Source organism: Leopardus geoffroyi, chromosome B3, assembly GCF_018350155.1.
Source record: "Leopardus geoffroyi isolate Oge1 chromosome B3, O.geoffroyi_Oge1_pat1.0, whole genome shotgun sequence".
NCBI lineage: Eukaryota > Metazoa > Chordata > Mammalia > Carnivora > Felidae > Leopardus > Leopardus geoffroyi.
Genome location: NC_059337.1, coordinates 17,064,607 through 17,079,744, shown reverse-complemented (window position 1 = coordinate 17,079,744; position 15,138 = coordinate 17,064,607). Strand labels below are relative to the sequence as shown.

Sequence of the window (15,138 nt, the reverse complement as noted above, 5' to 3'; positions counted from 1 at the left end):
GAGATCATTACCTGAGACGAAGTCCAAGGCTTAACCAACTGAGCCACCCACGTGCCCTTGAAGCAGTGTGCTTTAGAGCAGAGATTAATAAGCCTTTAGCTCTGTGTGCCAATGCCTTGAGTAACACCCAGGATTATTAGGAGTGCAACAAAGATGCAAGGCTCCCAAAAAGAGACTTGTTCCCACCCCAGGGCCTTTGCACTTGCTGTAACTTTTGCCATTTCCCTTTTTCACATGCTTACCTCCCTCACTTTCTTCACGTTTTTACTTCCCTTTCTCTGTTTTAAACATTTTTCTCCTCTAGCCCATATTTACCATACTATTGTGTTCTATCTCCTGCTCACTTTCACCCACTAGAAAGTAGCCTCCAAAGGCAAGGTTTTATTAATTTTGTTCACTGCTGAATCGTTACGATCGAGAACAGGATAGGGCCCATGGTAGTGGCCTAATAAATCTGTGTTTATTAAACAGGACAGGTGTTTGGAGAAGTTAAGTGTTCTGAATGCTATTGCCCAGGGAGCTCTGCGTTTTCATTGCTGTAGAAAATGAAACCTCAAACTTTCAAGAAAGTGACTCAAGGGTGGATCTAAGCTGGGTCTCCAGCTCTGGTCGCCATGAACTTGCACACTGCTACGAAAAATAATGGAAGCACCAGCAGGGGCGGGGGTGGGGGTCGTTTTTCATCCCATGATTGAGGATGTCCGCGTCTATGGCAAGTCTTGCTCGGTAGGTGGGGATACACTCTGACAGGCAGTTGGGAGGCTCCCCCGAGCAGCTGTTGCTGGGGGTGGAGGGACAGGCCGGCAGATGAGTTCTAGACCTTCTGTCCTGCGGCAGAGGCCCAGAAGGACCGAGGATACAGCTTGGGCCATCATCCACAAGGGCGAATTTCAGAGCTGCCAACCAGAGAGCAGGCACGAGCTGACTGACCACAGATCTTGGGTTCCAAGGCCGTTCGCATTTTAAAACCACCCCGGCTCCATACCTCCCCTGTAAAAAAAACACCTGGAAACACGGCAAGAACTGCTGGAGAAACAATTGGCTGTCATTGAATCACGCTATTTCAAGTGAGGACAAGCCTGAACATCTAATAAATGAAAATATTCGTTATCGGCAAAACTGGGCACATGACAGGCATCAGAAGAAATCTGAAATGGGCAGAAAAGGTTATTAGATGCCCTGTCTTAGTGACATTCATGGTCTTTGAGTTAGTTTTAAACTGTGTAAATTTTCGAAAAGGAATAATGCAAATGATTCTTGTCCTTAGAAACAGAAGAAGGAAGTGAGAAGGGGCTCAGAGAGGGGGTGCTGGGTTTAGGCCCAGAGCCACTGGCCATGGGATGGGGTGCAAATAGTTTTCTCTTCTAAAGAATGAAAGGAAATAATAAAAGCTCCTCAGGGGGTAGCTTTGCAAACTGGGGAGTCGGGGTCGCTGGGCGGCGCGGCGGGGGCCCCCAGGGCACGCGGCTGGAGGCGGGGCAGGGCCAGCTCTGGGGAGCGAGCCGCGATCCGGCGCAGTCCGGGGGGAGGGGCGGGTCAGCCTCGGAGTGGGGGCGGGGGCGGGGGCGGCCCCGGGCGGGGAGAGGAGGGAGCGCGGAGGGGACCGGACGCAGCGCCGTGGGAGCCCAGCATGGAGGCAGAGGCAGCTCGCGGAGCCGCAGGTAAGCGGAGCCGCGGCCGGCGGGGCCCGGAGCCAGCTCGCCTCCCTCGCTGGCCGGCGCGATGGCCCCTCCCCGCGTGTCGGGTTTCAATGGCTGGGCTGGCCTGAGAGCTCGGGGCCCCAGCGCTGCAAAACGAGACCGTAAACAGCGCGCAGCGGCCAGGAAACTTTCCCCGGAGTCGGCGCCAGGGCGCCACTAGCCGCGCACCTGTCGCCTCCAGGGAACTAGATGGGCCGACGGCCCGGGACGTCGGGTGCGGGGCCGACGGGCTGAAGCTCTCACTCCTGGGAGGGGTAGCCCTGGAGGGGTCACGGTCACGGTCACCCTCCCCCGCCCGTCTCCGGGGCCACCGGGCGTCCGCACCGCTGACCCGGGCTTGGCGAGCTCACTGACTTCCCAGCCGTGGTGGCCTTGTCTGTGAAATGGGAACCGCAAGGCCGGAGACAAATCAGTAGAGCAGCTCGGGTTACAGCGGGCGCCTCCGCTCCCCCGCCGCCCCCTTCCCAGCTTCCAGGACGGCCTGTTTTATCCCAGGCACCTTGCGCGGCGGCGGGCGTGCGGCCCCCAATCCAGCAGGCCAGCTGGGGAGTCTGGATTTGGGGGCGCGCCTCCCCCCCCCCGCCTTCCGAAACTAAGTCTGCCTCCTCCTGAGAGGCCCAGGAGGGGCCCTGCCCGGCTCCCTCTCCGGAGAACCAGGCCAGCGTTGCCATTCTGAGTCTGAAAGCACGTGGGACAAATCCCCAAAGGGCTTTCCGCAAAGGAGTGTTTGGGTGGGAGGTGGCGTAGGGGCGTTGGATGCTGAGAAAATGCCTCTTCCCTCCTGCATCCGCTTCCTCTGGCGGGGACCGGCGGCTGGAAGGGCCCGGTGGCCGGGGACCTCTCGTCCCCTCCGTCCAGTCCGGCCACGAGGCGCGAGGCCACAGGTGGCCAGCCCTGCCCCCGCGTGCAGTCAAACCCCAGACTGGCCGCTTTCTCCCTCCCCCCCCCCATTTCTGTAAGGAAACCCCCCCCCCAATATTACAGAGGCTCCTTTGCCTTTTATTGGAAGTCAACAGCGGCAAATGACTCGTTTTTTACGACCTGCACTTAAAAACTGTGACTTTGAGTTGTTTTCCCCGATTTTTAGAGCGAGTTAAGGAGAGAAGGTGGCCACTAGCCAGTTGTATGAGTTTTACATTCCTGGTGAACGTTTTCATTGGTCTGGAGATTGAGAAATGGTTTGGTCGCTGTTTTTAGAGGTGGGGGTGGGGGTGATTCTGTTGGGGTTTTGATTCCCCCCCCCCCCCCCCCCGCGGTCCTTTCTGGAACGTTGGTCGCCATGGTTGTGGATAGCGAGCGCTGGGCCAGTTTGAGAACTGGGTCAAGAAACAAAAGTGACTTGGTCTTCTGATCTCGTCTTCCACCTCTGCAAGAGGGAGAAGGTTTTGCTCCCTAGGGAATTACTGTACAGGAATACCTCCTGTATTTTCAACACTTAAGGAATGGGCACAGAGTTGTGCAATCCCTAGCTTCTCCCTTCCCCTCCTCCTCGGAGTGTACCGTGAATCAGAGAGTACTTCCCAACCACTGCCTTCGCGCTGTGCAATTCTACGCAGCCTTTCTACGTTTAATGGGAAAAGTAAGGGTAATTTCACTTCTGGAAAAGTGTAGTTGGCCTGAACACTTTAAGGATTTTCCTGTATTTCTTTCAGCGTTTGCTGTGGCTTTCGTGGTTGCTGATGGACCAGAGGACACACGGCAGTTACACATTAATCATTTCCACATGTGCTAGAGCCTAATGGATTGGAGTCTTACATAGCTGAACCGTTGCCCAAGCTTTGATAGCCCATTTCCAAAAAGGGCTTGAACGAATCGTGCCTACGTAGGAATCCTTTTTTCTTTAGCAAGGAAGCATTAAACTAAGGATTATGCTTTCAGATAAGGTTGTGACCTGGTCCTCGCTTGTTCTAGCCCTAAAGTGTAGGGAAAGGGTCTGTGACACTCCCATGGGCGTTGTGTTCTGGATCTAGATGAGCCTCCTCAGTATTGGGGTGTCTGGTTGGGGGATATGATACAGTGGGGCTCTGGAGCTACCCCGAAGTAATTCAAGACATGCCCCAGGGCCACACACACACACACACACACACACACACTCACATACTCTCCCTCTCTCTCTCTCCCTCTCTCTCTGTCTCTCTCTGAGGGTTTTTAATTTCTCCGATGCTGAAAAAGTTCTTAGGTCCTAGCAGACCATCTGCTGCTGTCATTTTAGCTTGGAGCATCCTGGAAAAGAAAAGGCAAGTCCGACACGGTCCAGTTCTGTACTCCTCTCATCCTTCACCTTGAATCTCCCTCATCCATAAAATGAGGATGTGACCTACCTCGTAAGGGTTCCTTGCGACCCTGAGCTCATCACTGCCGACTGCTGCGTCCATGGTAAAATGTAGGGTCCCCTCTGAGAAGGCCATTGTTTTGCCCTTCATCCCTTCTGTTTACACCCCAAATTGAAAGGTTTGTGAGAGTTTCCTATCTTATGATCTCCACTTAGAAAGTCAGTTTAGGGGTGCCTAGGTGGCTCAGTTGGTTAAGCATCTGACCCTTGGTTTCAGCTCAGGTCATGATCTCACAGTTGGTGGGTTCAAGTCCCGCGTCAGGCTCTGCACTGATAACATGGAGCCTGCTTGGGATTCTGTCTCCCTCTCTCTCTTCCCCTCCCCTGCTCCCTCTCTCTCTCTGAAAAATAAATACATTAAAAAAATAAGCTATTAAAAAAAAGTCAGTTTAGTGTTCCAGGTAAGAAAAGTTAGGTGTTGGACAATTTGCACTGGTAACAAAGCAAAGCTTTACAGATGGGAAAGCTAGCACACAAGGAAGACTCCAAAGGTTGGGTTGACTCTGACACTTGGGTTGGGGGAACAGGGACAGTGATGAGTTCAGTAAAGGAACTGACTTTCAGAGGGGGAAAACCTGAAGCAATCTAGACACAGGGATTTCCGAATGTTCCAGAACATGCCACCCATGGGTGATACTGAAGAGTTAGTCAGAAACACTGACTCTGGAGTGTGGGAGAATCTAGAAAGGCCAGTGCCTGCCCTGAGCTCTGTTGGGGACCCCTGGAGGTCTGGCAAGGGTGTCCCCTGGGAAATGGGAAGAGGAGAGGAGTGGAGGGCACAGCCTGAAGCCTCAGAGAGGGGGAAGTACTGAGGTTATGAGGCATGGACCCAAAGGAGGAGAGACCAGAAAGAAAAGAAGCCCGGGGCAGGGCCTGGTGCTGAGAGAGGCTGAGGCAGGCAGGACCCGGGTCTGCCCAGAAGGGTGTCAGGGCAAGGGCAAAGTAACTTGCCTAAAGTCACCTGCTAGTAAGTGGCAGGTTGGGAGTCACATGGGGGTGGTCTGACTCCCCAGAGAAAGGAACTTGTCATAAGGGTGATGTTTGATGTGGAGCCCCTCCCACTTCCTTCCTGAGAAGGAAGTAATCCACGAGCCAGTCCTTAAAGGGCCTCCTTCCTTAGGGACGACCTCATGCGAACATAAAACTTTAAAAAAAAAAAAAAAAGTCAAATATTTATCAAATGTGGATCTTATCTAGTTCAAGGTCCAGAAGGATCCCCATAGAGGCATGTGGACCTGGTGAGTCTGGGCGCATGATTTGAGTCTCTGGCAGCGGGGCCTCATTGGGGGCAGTGGGTAGGGGGCTGGGCTGGCCACTTGGACTCATGTCACTGTTGCTAAGTGCTTTCAGGTCTCCATCCCTTCATCAGGAAGGAAGGGAGAAGATGGGATGGTCTCTGAAAATCCACTTGGCCCTGAAGTTGGTCAGTTACTTCCTACCCAGCCAGACTGTGATCTCTCTGAGGGCAGGACCTTAATTAATCTTCTGTAGCGCCCCCGCTCTGACCTGGCCCACAGCAGGAGCTCCATGACCTTTGAATGGAGAAATCATTTCCTTTTAGGAGCTGGTGAAAGCTTTTGTTGGTTGTGTTGGTCGTAGGATTACCGCATATTAGGCGTATCAGGATATGGGATGACCCAGGCTGACCTGCCCTTGCTGGTGCAGGGTGTCCCTGGACAGGGCTCTGGTCAGTCCATTCCTTGGGATATCTTTCCCGGGTCCTGCTTGTTCTGGGAAGCCTGGGTCCTGAGCAGGTCCTCCTAATGGCTTGGGCATTTCGTGTTACCCCCCCAAGCCCCACCGTTGGTTGTGACTCCTTGCCGTATAATGCCGTCTGTGCTATAGATGGTCCTTACTCCATTTCTAAATGAGGGCTGTGAAATATCTGTGTTAAATGGGGATCTCCAATGCATGAAGCCAGGCCAGAAATGACTCGTGTTCTGACCTCCTCCTGCCATGTGTTGGCAGAATGGTGTGAATGATCGAGTGGCCAGGACTCCGGCTGGATGGTGGGAGGGCAGTGGGCATTGAGGTATTGTCTTTCTGACCTTTGAAACCCTAGTCTGCTGACCAGCTGACTGGCCTTAGCTCAGTTCCTGACAGCAGTTGGCTCCCGCCTCCTCTGATGACATTCTTATTTGTAGCTTAGTCTTGGGAAATCCCAAACAGAGGATTGTAGAAAATGGCTCTGTTTTCTGCTGTGTCCGAGTGGTACAGACAGAAAATGCGGGGCAAAATTCAAGCACATTTTGGGGTCAGATACCCCTGGTGTCATGTGACTTTCCAAGTCTGGGTTGCCGGGTTGTGGGGGCCGTGGCAGTTAAGACTGACTGTCAGTAGCAACTGAAGGTTGGGACCTTTGAAAAACACTCATTAGGATGTAACAGCTGTCCTTGAGAGATTCCATGCTTTTTAGTGCGTCCGTCCTCTGTTGTGGGTTTTCTTTTCCAAGGCCCTTGATCAGCAAGCTGGGGTTGGGGGTAGGATACACAGGGTGTCTGAATCCAAAGGCCACTGTCTGTTGACATCCTGGCAGATCATCCTCACCCCACGCTGGTCCCCGGGGAGCCCTCTCACATCGAGCTCTTTGCCTTGTCGATGCCCAGGCAGCGGCCTCATTTCCCGCTTAAACCAATACCTGTTGTCTGTCCAGCTGTAGAAACCTTCCACTGTGCTTCTTTGCTCTTCCAAAGGAGGGCAGCCACAGGGCCACTGGGACTCAGGCGAGGTAGAGGTCTGCGGACCCCAATGGAGGGCTGTAAGGGAGCTCCTGCCCATGTATGTGCTGGGGGCTCCCAAGGCCCAACCAGACTTTTGAGACTGCTCGTTTTCCTGGACTTGCAGAAATGGAGATAAATGTGTGTTTCTTGGAAACCGAGTTTCCAACCACTGCTCTTGAATTGCATTAAGATAGGGAAAAAGCTGTGTTCATTTCTTCATTGCATTTTGCTGAAATAAACCCTAATCAGAGCCCTGAATATTTCATTCAATGGTAGGAGCTGGAGAAGATGTTGTGCAGACTTCCCCATTGTGTAGACCTTCCTCTGGCAACACTGTCCTTGCCCAATATTCTTCTGCTACTTCGTGGACTATTTTTGCCGAGTGTATGTATGTGGGTAGAGGGGTATAATGCCCAAAGCGAATTATAGTTGGTTGTTGGTTTTGGCCTTTATACCTACCAACAAGTGATTTCTGTAATGCATATGTATTGCTTACATTTGGGCTCTTAGAACATCTTGGGGGAAAAAAATAAGCTATGTAGACAGAAAGGTATTGCTTTGTGTTTTTTTCATACTACATGAACACTGAATAAAAATATTATTAAAATATTAAGAAATATTTGGGTAAAGACACTAATGAACAAAATCTGCCCTGCTAAAGCATAATCTAGTTATTTGTTGATGAATATTGTTTTTTTAAAAAAAAATTTTAATGTTTATTCATTTTTGAGAGAGAGAGAGAGAGCATGAGCAGGGAGGGGCAGAGAGAGAGGGAGACACAGAATCTAAAGCAGGCTCCAGGCTCCGAGCCATCAGCCCCGATGTGGGAATAGAACCCATGAACTGCAAGATCATGACCTGAGCTGAAGTTGGATGCTTAATCGACTGAGCCACCCAGGCACTCCAATAAATATTGTTTTTTAACTGTAACAATTAAATATGAGTATCAACAAATCATCATGTTTTCATTTTTTTTTATATTGAGATACCCTTCCCCAACCCTTGTCCTAATTCTGTTTTTTCTCTCTCCTATTTTGAAATGTGATACCTATATTTCTATTCTTTTGGGGGCTAACTTAGAAATTCTATTTATTTATTTTTTAAAGTTTTTAAAATTTATTTTGAGAGAGAGATAGAGAGCAAGTGAGGGAGGAGCAGAGAGAGAGGGAGACAGAATCTCAAGCAGGCTCCGTGCTGTCAGCACAGAGCTTGATGTGGGGCTCAGACTCAAGAACCGTGAGATCATGACCTGAGCCCAAGTCAAGAGTGGGACGCTTAACCGACTGAGCCACCCAGGCGCCCCTCACTTAGAAAATTTAAAATGCACGTTAACTCTCATTCTGAAACTAATCAATTTTAAACTTTCTTGGAATCACGTCAAGACCTTATAGTGCTCCCATTTCAACGATCCCCTTCCCGGTTTATGTGTTGTTGTTACGCAGCACCTTTGTTCTAATTTTTAATTTCCTGATTTCTAACTTCTGATGTTCTGAGTTTTAATTTCCTCCAGTTAGATGTTTTTGTTTCATCTGGTCAGCACTGGCTTGAGTTTTAGCCACGTGGTTATTATTTTCTTTGCTTCTATTCCTTCTTAACTAACTTACCTTGAGGTTCTTCCCTTATCTCCTGGCACGTATCCTTTAGAAATAACTTCAGTGAGGATTTTCTGGTAGCAGACTCCCTCAGTTTTGTTTTTCTAAACAGTTCTTCATTTGCCCATGTTCTTGGAAGTTACTTTTGCCGGGTGGAGGATCAAAGTTCTTTTCCTTCTGCCCTTTAAAAATGTTCTTCCATTGTCTTCTGGATGCCATAGTTGCTGTGGAGAAGGCCGCTGTCAGTCTACTCAGCATTCCCTTGGAAGATGTCTTGTGTCTTCTGGCTGCTTCATTTCGTGTTTGTTGTTTTGCAGTTTGGTCACAGTGTGTCTGGGTGGGGATTTTTCTTTTTCTTTTTTTCCTACCTTGGGGACTGGTTGGGATTCTAATATGTGAGGATAGGTATCTTTCATCAATTCTGGAAAAATTTCAATCATGGTTTCTTTAAATCTCAACTCTTCTCCATCCTATTCTCTCCTTCTTGAACTTCAGTTAAGATTGTTACTGGACCTTGAAGTTCTCCTTTCCTCTTTCTTAACCTGCCTACCGTATTTTCCGCCTGTGTCTTTCTGTGCTGCATTCTGGGTAATTTCTGCAGATATATTTTCTAGTTCATCAGCTCTTTAAGACATTCATTTCTAGAGGTTCTGCTTCCTTTCCCCCTAGGATCTTATTGGCCCAACAAAAAAAATGTCGGCTTTTTAAATTTCGTATTTAAATTTCTTTAGACATATTTAAGATCCTTATCTTCCCTACTGGACGGTTTCAATATCTACAGTCCTTGTGGGTCTGATTCAGTTTGTGCTGACCCTTTGTGGCCATTTCTTTCATCATATGTTCAGAGATTTTTGAAATCAGCTGTGAATGACCCCAAAGCTGGTGCCCTTCCCTCATGCCCAACTTCACAGCCCGTGTGGCTCCATACTGGGGAGATTTGGCATGGTGGTCTCCTTTTGTGCATAGCTTCATCTGTCTTTTCTGATGGGCTCCATTCGTAATACCTTAAGGAAAATACTTAGTGTTTTAAAATAACGTACATCTTATTCTTTCTGTTGGCAGGTTCATCAATTTCCCCCTTTGGAAAGAGCTAGGATCTTAGCAGACTTAGATTGCTTCCAGTGCTAGTTTATAAATCTGTCACAGGCTGAAAGCTCCCAGTAGAATTTCATTGACTTATATAGAGGGGAGGGGGTAAAGTAGGCCACCTTGGCCCCTCACCCCATGCATCCAACCACCATCCAGTTCTGCTATGTTCGCTGCCCATCTGGCTGAAGCCTGCCATCTCTTTCTCGTTATCTCCACTGCCGTCTTTGGTCCAAGCTACTGTCATTGGCCACCTCAACCTGCATTGCCTCTGGTTTGGTGCTGACTGCCGAGTTCTGGAAGAAGGAGTAAAGACACGCTCCAGCTATCATGGCCTGTTGGGGACCTTTCAGAGGCCTCCTTTTGCATTTTCCTTGAAACCTGAAGTTGGGAGCAAGGCCAGGGTCCTGAAACTAATGCAGGCTCACTGGCCGGCCTTTAGCTCTTGGAATCCTTTTGCTCCTTTCTTCCTCCTACATGGGCTGTTCCTTCAGTGTTCTGGGCCCTTGCCCTGCTCTGCACGGGGCTGACATTTTATTCTTCAGTCCTCTGCCTAAAGATTACTTTCTTAGATCAAACTTCCCTAGTCCTCTTGTCTCCTGTCTCCCCTTCCCTTCTCCTGCCATACCATGGGGGTGTTCAACATTTTTTTTTTTTTAAAGATTTTGTGTCTCCCTGACCAGGCTGTAAGTTCTAGAAGTGCAGACAGAGACTGTTTTTGTTTTTCTCCAGGGTATTGCCTGGCACCCCTACATGATGGCCTTGATGCCTTAGGTTACACATTTTAACATAGCTTTATGGCAGAAAATTTTGCAAACCTTTGCTGTGGGCTTGATATTGGATGTGACCTGGGTCTGATTAGATCTGTTGCTAGGACCCTGGGGTATCAGGGAGACCTTGGTCTAAGCTGATGTCACCCTTGGGCAGGTACCCTGGGGACAGGTATCACAGAGGCCTCAGGGTGTTACTGTATTATTATTTTATTTATTTACTATTCATTTTTAATTTTTTTTTACTGTATTATTATTTAAAAAAAGCTGGGAGAAGTTTTCTTTTTTTCCCCTCCCAGCTTTAAAGTAGCTTACCAAATGACAGTGCACCCTCAGTCTGTCCTCTTGACTTCAGCCGTCTCCCAGCCACTGCTGTCTTTGTTTGGAGCCTTGCACAGCTGGACGGTGGGCAGAGGTGGGCATCATTGCCCTGTGATGAGGGTAGTGTGAATGAATCCTCCGCAGGTAGTGGTCCACTTAGGCCACTCCAGCCTTCCCATTTAACCCTTTGTGAATGCATGTCTTTTTACTTCTTACAAGGTTTTCAAAGTACAGAATGCTCTTTCTTTAATTAAAAAAACTTTTTTTTGGGGGCGCCTGGGTGGCGCAGTCGGTTGAGCGTCCGACTTCAGCCAGGTCACGATCTCGCGGTCCGTGAGTTCGAGCCCCGCGTCGGGCTCTGGGCTGATGGCTCGGAGCCTCGAGCCTGTTTCCGATTCTGTGTCTCCCTCTCTCTCTGCCCCTCCCCCGTTCATGCTCTGTCTCTCTCTGTCCCAAAAATAAATAAACGTTGAAAAAAAAAATTAAAAAAAAAAAAACAAAAAAACTTTTTTTTTAATCTTTATTTTTGAGAGAGAGAGAGTGAGCGAGCATGGGAGGGGAGGGCCAGAGAGAGAGGGAGACACAGAATCCGAAGCAGGCTCCAGGCTGTCAACACAGAGCCTGACACGGGGCTCGAACTCATGGACTGTGAGATCATGACCTGAGCTGATGTCAGACACCCAAGCGCCCCTTAAATTTTGTTTTAATGTTTATTTTGTTTTTGAGAGAGAAAGATAGGGTGTGAGAGGGGGAGGGGCAGAGAGAGAGGGAGACACAGAATCCGAAGCAGGCTCCAGGCTGACAGCACAGAGCCTGATGCAGGGCTTGAACTCGTGAATGGCGAGATCATGACCTGAGCTGAGGTTGGCCGCTTAATTGACTGAGCCACCCAGGCACCCCCAAAATACAGGTTACAAATTATGACTGTTTGGGCAATATACTTGAATAGACCTTTCTCCAGAGAAGATCTACAGATGGCCAGCAAGCACATGAAAAGATGCTCAACATCACTAATCGTTTGGGGAACGCAAATTAAAAGCATAATGGTATCACTGCACACACCCTTTAGAATGGCTGTTATCAACCCCTCCCCTGCAAAACCAGAAAATAACAAGTGTTGAAAATAACAAGAATGTGGGGAAATTGGAACCCCTGTGCGCTGTTGATGGGGACGTAAAATTGTGCAGCCACTGTGGACAGCAGTATGGTGGTTCCTTAAAAAAATTAAACATAATGGGGCACCTGCGTGGCTCAGTCTGTTGAGCGTCCGGCTCTTGACTTTGGCTCAGGTCATGATCTCACGATTTGTCAGATTGAGCCCTGCGTCAGGCTCTGTGCTGACAGTTGGCAACCTGCTTGGGATTTTCTCTCCCTCTCTCTCTCTGCCCCTCCCCGACACGTGCATGTGCACTCGCGCTCCCTTTCTCTCTCTCTCTCAGAAATAAATAAACTTTATTAAAAAAATCTTTTAATGTTTATTTATTTCTGAGAGAGAGAGAGTGCGAGCGAGTGGGGGAGGGATCTCAGAGAGAGAGAGAGAGAGAGAGAGAGAATGCAAAGCAGGCTCCAGGCTCTGAGCTGTCAGCACAGAGCCTGATGCGGGGCTTGAACTCACAGACCACGAGATCATGACCAGAGCCAAAGACAGATGCTTAACCGACTGAGCCACCCAGGAGCCCCAAATAAATAAACTTTTTTTAAAAAGTTAAAAAAAATTAAACATAGAAAGTTCTGGGTGTATACATCCAAAAGAAGGGAAAACAGGGGCTGAAAGAAATATTTCTAAATCCGTGTTCATTGTACCATTATTTACAATAGCCAAAAGACGAAAGTGGTCCAAGTATTCAATAACAGGTGAATGGATAAACAAAATGGCAGTTTTACACACACACACACACACACACACACACACACACAAACACACACACGTTATATAACGTAATATTATTCAGCCTTCAAAAGGATTATTTTGAGCAGTGCTGTGCTGAGTACTAGCTCCCATTTGGTACTGGCTTATAGCACATGGCTCTTGACATGATATACATTAGTAAGCAGGAGGGGGCGCTGGCAAAGGCTCCCCTGGAAATCTTAAGATCTGAGTTTGAGTCCAGCCCTAATACTGACTTTCTGTTTTTGAACTTCCGTTTCCACATCTGAGAAATGGGGTGAGGCTCTGTGTGCTTTCTTGACTTCAAAGGGTTGACATACATTTCAAACAAGCAAGTACTTGTGTGAAAGCTTTTTGTAAAACTGGAAAAAAAACCTATGTGAATGGAAGATGTACATTTTATTTATTTTTAAAAAATATTTAGTTATTTTGAGAGAGAGAGAGAGAGAGCATCCATAAGTGAGCAGAGGAGGGGCAGAGGGAGAGAGAAAGAGAGAGAGAGAGAGAGGGAAAAGGAGAAGGAGATATCTCAAGCAGCCTCCACGCTGTCAGCACAGAGCCTGACTCCGGGCTCAGTCTCATAAACCTTGAGATCATGACCTTAGCAGAAATCAAGATTTAGATGCTTAACCAACTGAGCTACCTAGGCACCCCAAAGGGTACATTTTATGTGAGAACTTCTCATTAGTATTCTGTTTTCTCCCAGCTAGTCCTTTTCTAAAAATTTATTTTGTTTATTTTTTTTAAAGTAATCTCTATGCCCAAGGTGAGGAGGAAACCCAGGACCCTGAGATTAAGAGTCCTGTGCGCTTCCCGCTGAGCCAGCTAGGTGCAATTTAGTGGCTACTAACTTTGATGCAACTATTTGTTTTTGGTGTGTGCTTCTTCACCTATGTTTTAGTTGTATACAAAAGATCCAGTGCCCTTAGAAAAATGTAGCTACCTTGACATGTTTCCAGTTATTGGGGAACAATTGTCTTCTCTCTAAGTAAATAATTTTTTAGGATTCAGGTAAATCCATTCTTTTTTTTTTTTAATGTTTATTTTTGAGAGAGAGAGAGAGGGAGGGAGAGAGAGAGAGAGGCAGAGCACAAGTGGGGGAGGGGGCAGAGACAGAGGGAGACCTGAAATCTGAAGCCGGTTCCAGGCTCCAGCTGATAGCACAGAGCCCAACGGGGTTGGGGGGGGGGGGCTTGAAGTCACGAACTGTGAGATCATGACCTGAATCAAAATCGGACGCTTAACCCACTGAGCCACCCAGGCACCCCTAAACCTATTCTTTTCCATTCATTCTCCATGGGTGGTAGTCTGGGTGATGAGTCTAAGTACTTTGCAGCGTGCACAACTTAATCTAGAACTGGGATGTGGGCACTGAGGACTGGTCTGTTTTCAACTCCCTCTGATGCTTTGCACAGGGCTGGGCATGCCAGATAGAAGCCGATCTTTCCCTCCTCTTCAGAGGTATTATTGTTTGCAGTGTAATAGATGAGCATACATAGAGATGGTTTTCTGGATGAAAGTTTATGAAGTCCATTAAGAGCCACAGTTTTGGGGTGAGTTCTGAGAAATGTTATTCTGTGAGTAATGGGGAAAAGCATTACGTTGATGAGGAGTTATTTTTCTTCCTCTCGTTGCGTCCTGTGTGGTTTAGGGCTCTGGTTCCGCTCTGGACAGTTGCTCCCCACAGCATTTTCCCATCAGCTTCGGGGCCATCGCGTGTTGTGGTGGTGTTACTGACACCGGGGGCTCGGTATTTTCACAAGTTGTTCGTCAATTACATTCAGGATACAAAGAGTCAAGCTTTCTCTGTTCTCCTGAGCCTTCTTCCCTCTCAGTAAAGGTTAGACAAATATGGCACCGTGGTGATGATCACATGGCACGGAGCGGCTCAGGTTCAGGGGTGAGGAAAGCCCGAGCTTCCTACAATTGTCAGGGTCAGACAATTACAGGTTACCATTCAGAAGGAAGTATACATTGGAGATGCCGTTGCATCCCGCCTGCCCCAAGCAGGGCTTCACATTTGTCCTCCGCTGTGACACCTCTTTGGATGCAAAAACAACAGCGTGTTTCATTCCCACCTCATGTCCTTTTGAATGATTCAGGGGAAGAAATAGTTTTGTCTCTGTATCACTTGCCTGCAAGTAAGATGCACCAGTGGTCAGATTACGAGACCTTCATATTAAAAGCAGTTAGGGTTCCATAAACCTTTGTGTGGGTGGGCACATAAAGTCATCGGCATATTTTACCGTCTTAGACTCGGGACAAGGGATCTATTCTCAGCCAAGGCAGTGACAAGTTGCAAGTGGGCCAATACTAAATATGTGATAACAGAGCGACAGGCTCCCTGTCAATTACCAGGGAAGGAAACTTTCCCGCCACCACCTGCAGACCTTTCCCAGCGTGCTTCCGTGCGTTGACAGTTTTGCTCATCTGCTCAAAAAATTCTAACATATCCTACAGTCTGTCTTCCAACTTTCTGTTTTTTTTTTTTTCTCAATTCTTTGCTAAGAATATTTTGGCAATCAGATGCTCTTCAAAAGCAACAAAAATATCTGGATGCTTGCTTCACCTTCTGTTTTCTACTCTTTTCTGTGGATGATCGCTCTTGTGTCACCGTGGCTCCCTTGGCTGGTGGGCCTTTGGGCTCCGTGCATTTGCATATTTGCTCTCTGTCTGAGAGCGATGCTGCCTTCTGCCCTGATATTACTTCAAAACACTCTTCCCGGGGC

The 15,138-nt window shown here is 48.2% G+C and overlaps 1 protein-coding gene across 2 annotated transcripts in view; it reads left to right on the top strand.

Moving 5' to 3' along the window:
• Positions 1-1,575: 1,575 nt before the first annotated feature.
• Positions 1,576-15,138, top strand: part of LOC123582543 (protein FAM169B-like) — a 91,205-nt gene continuing 77,642 nt past the window's right edge. For both annotated transcript variants that reach the window (XR_006704452.1, XM_045448753.1), the window contains exon 1: positions 1,576-1,661. Coding sequence is in view for 1 of the 2 variants with exons in the window: in XM_045448753.1 (XP_045304709.1) it covers positions 1,631-1,661 (31 nt within the window). In the remaining variant the exon portion in view is untranslated. The remainder of the gene's footprint in view (positions 1,662-15,138) is intronic.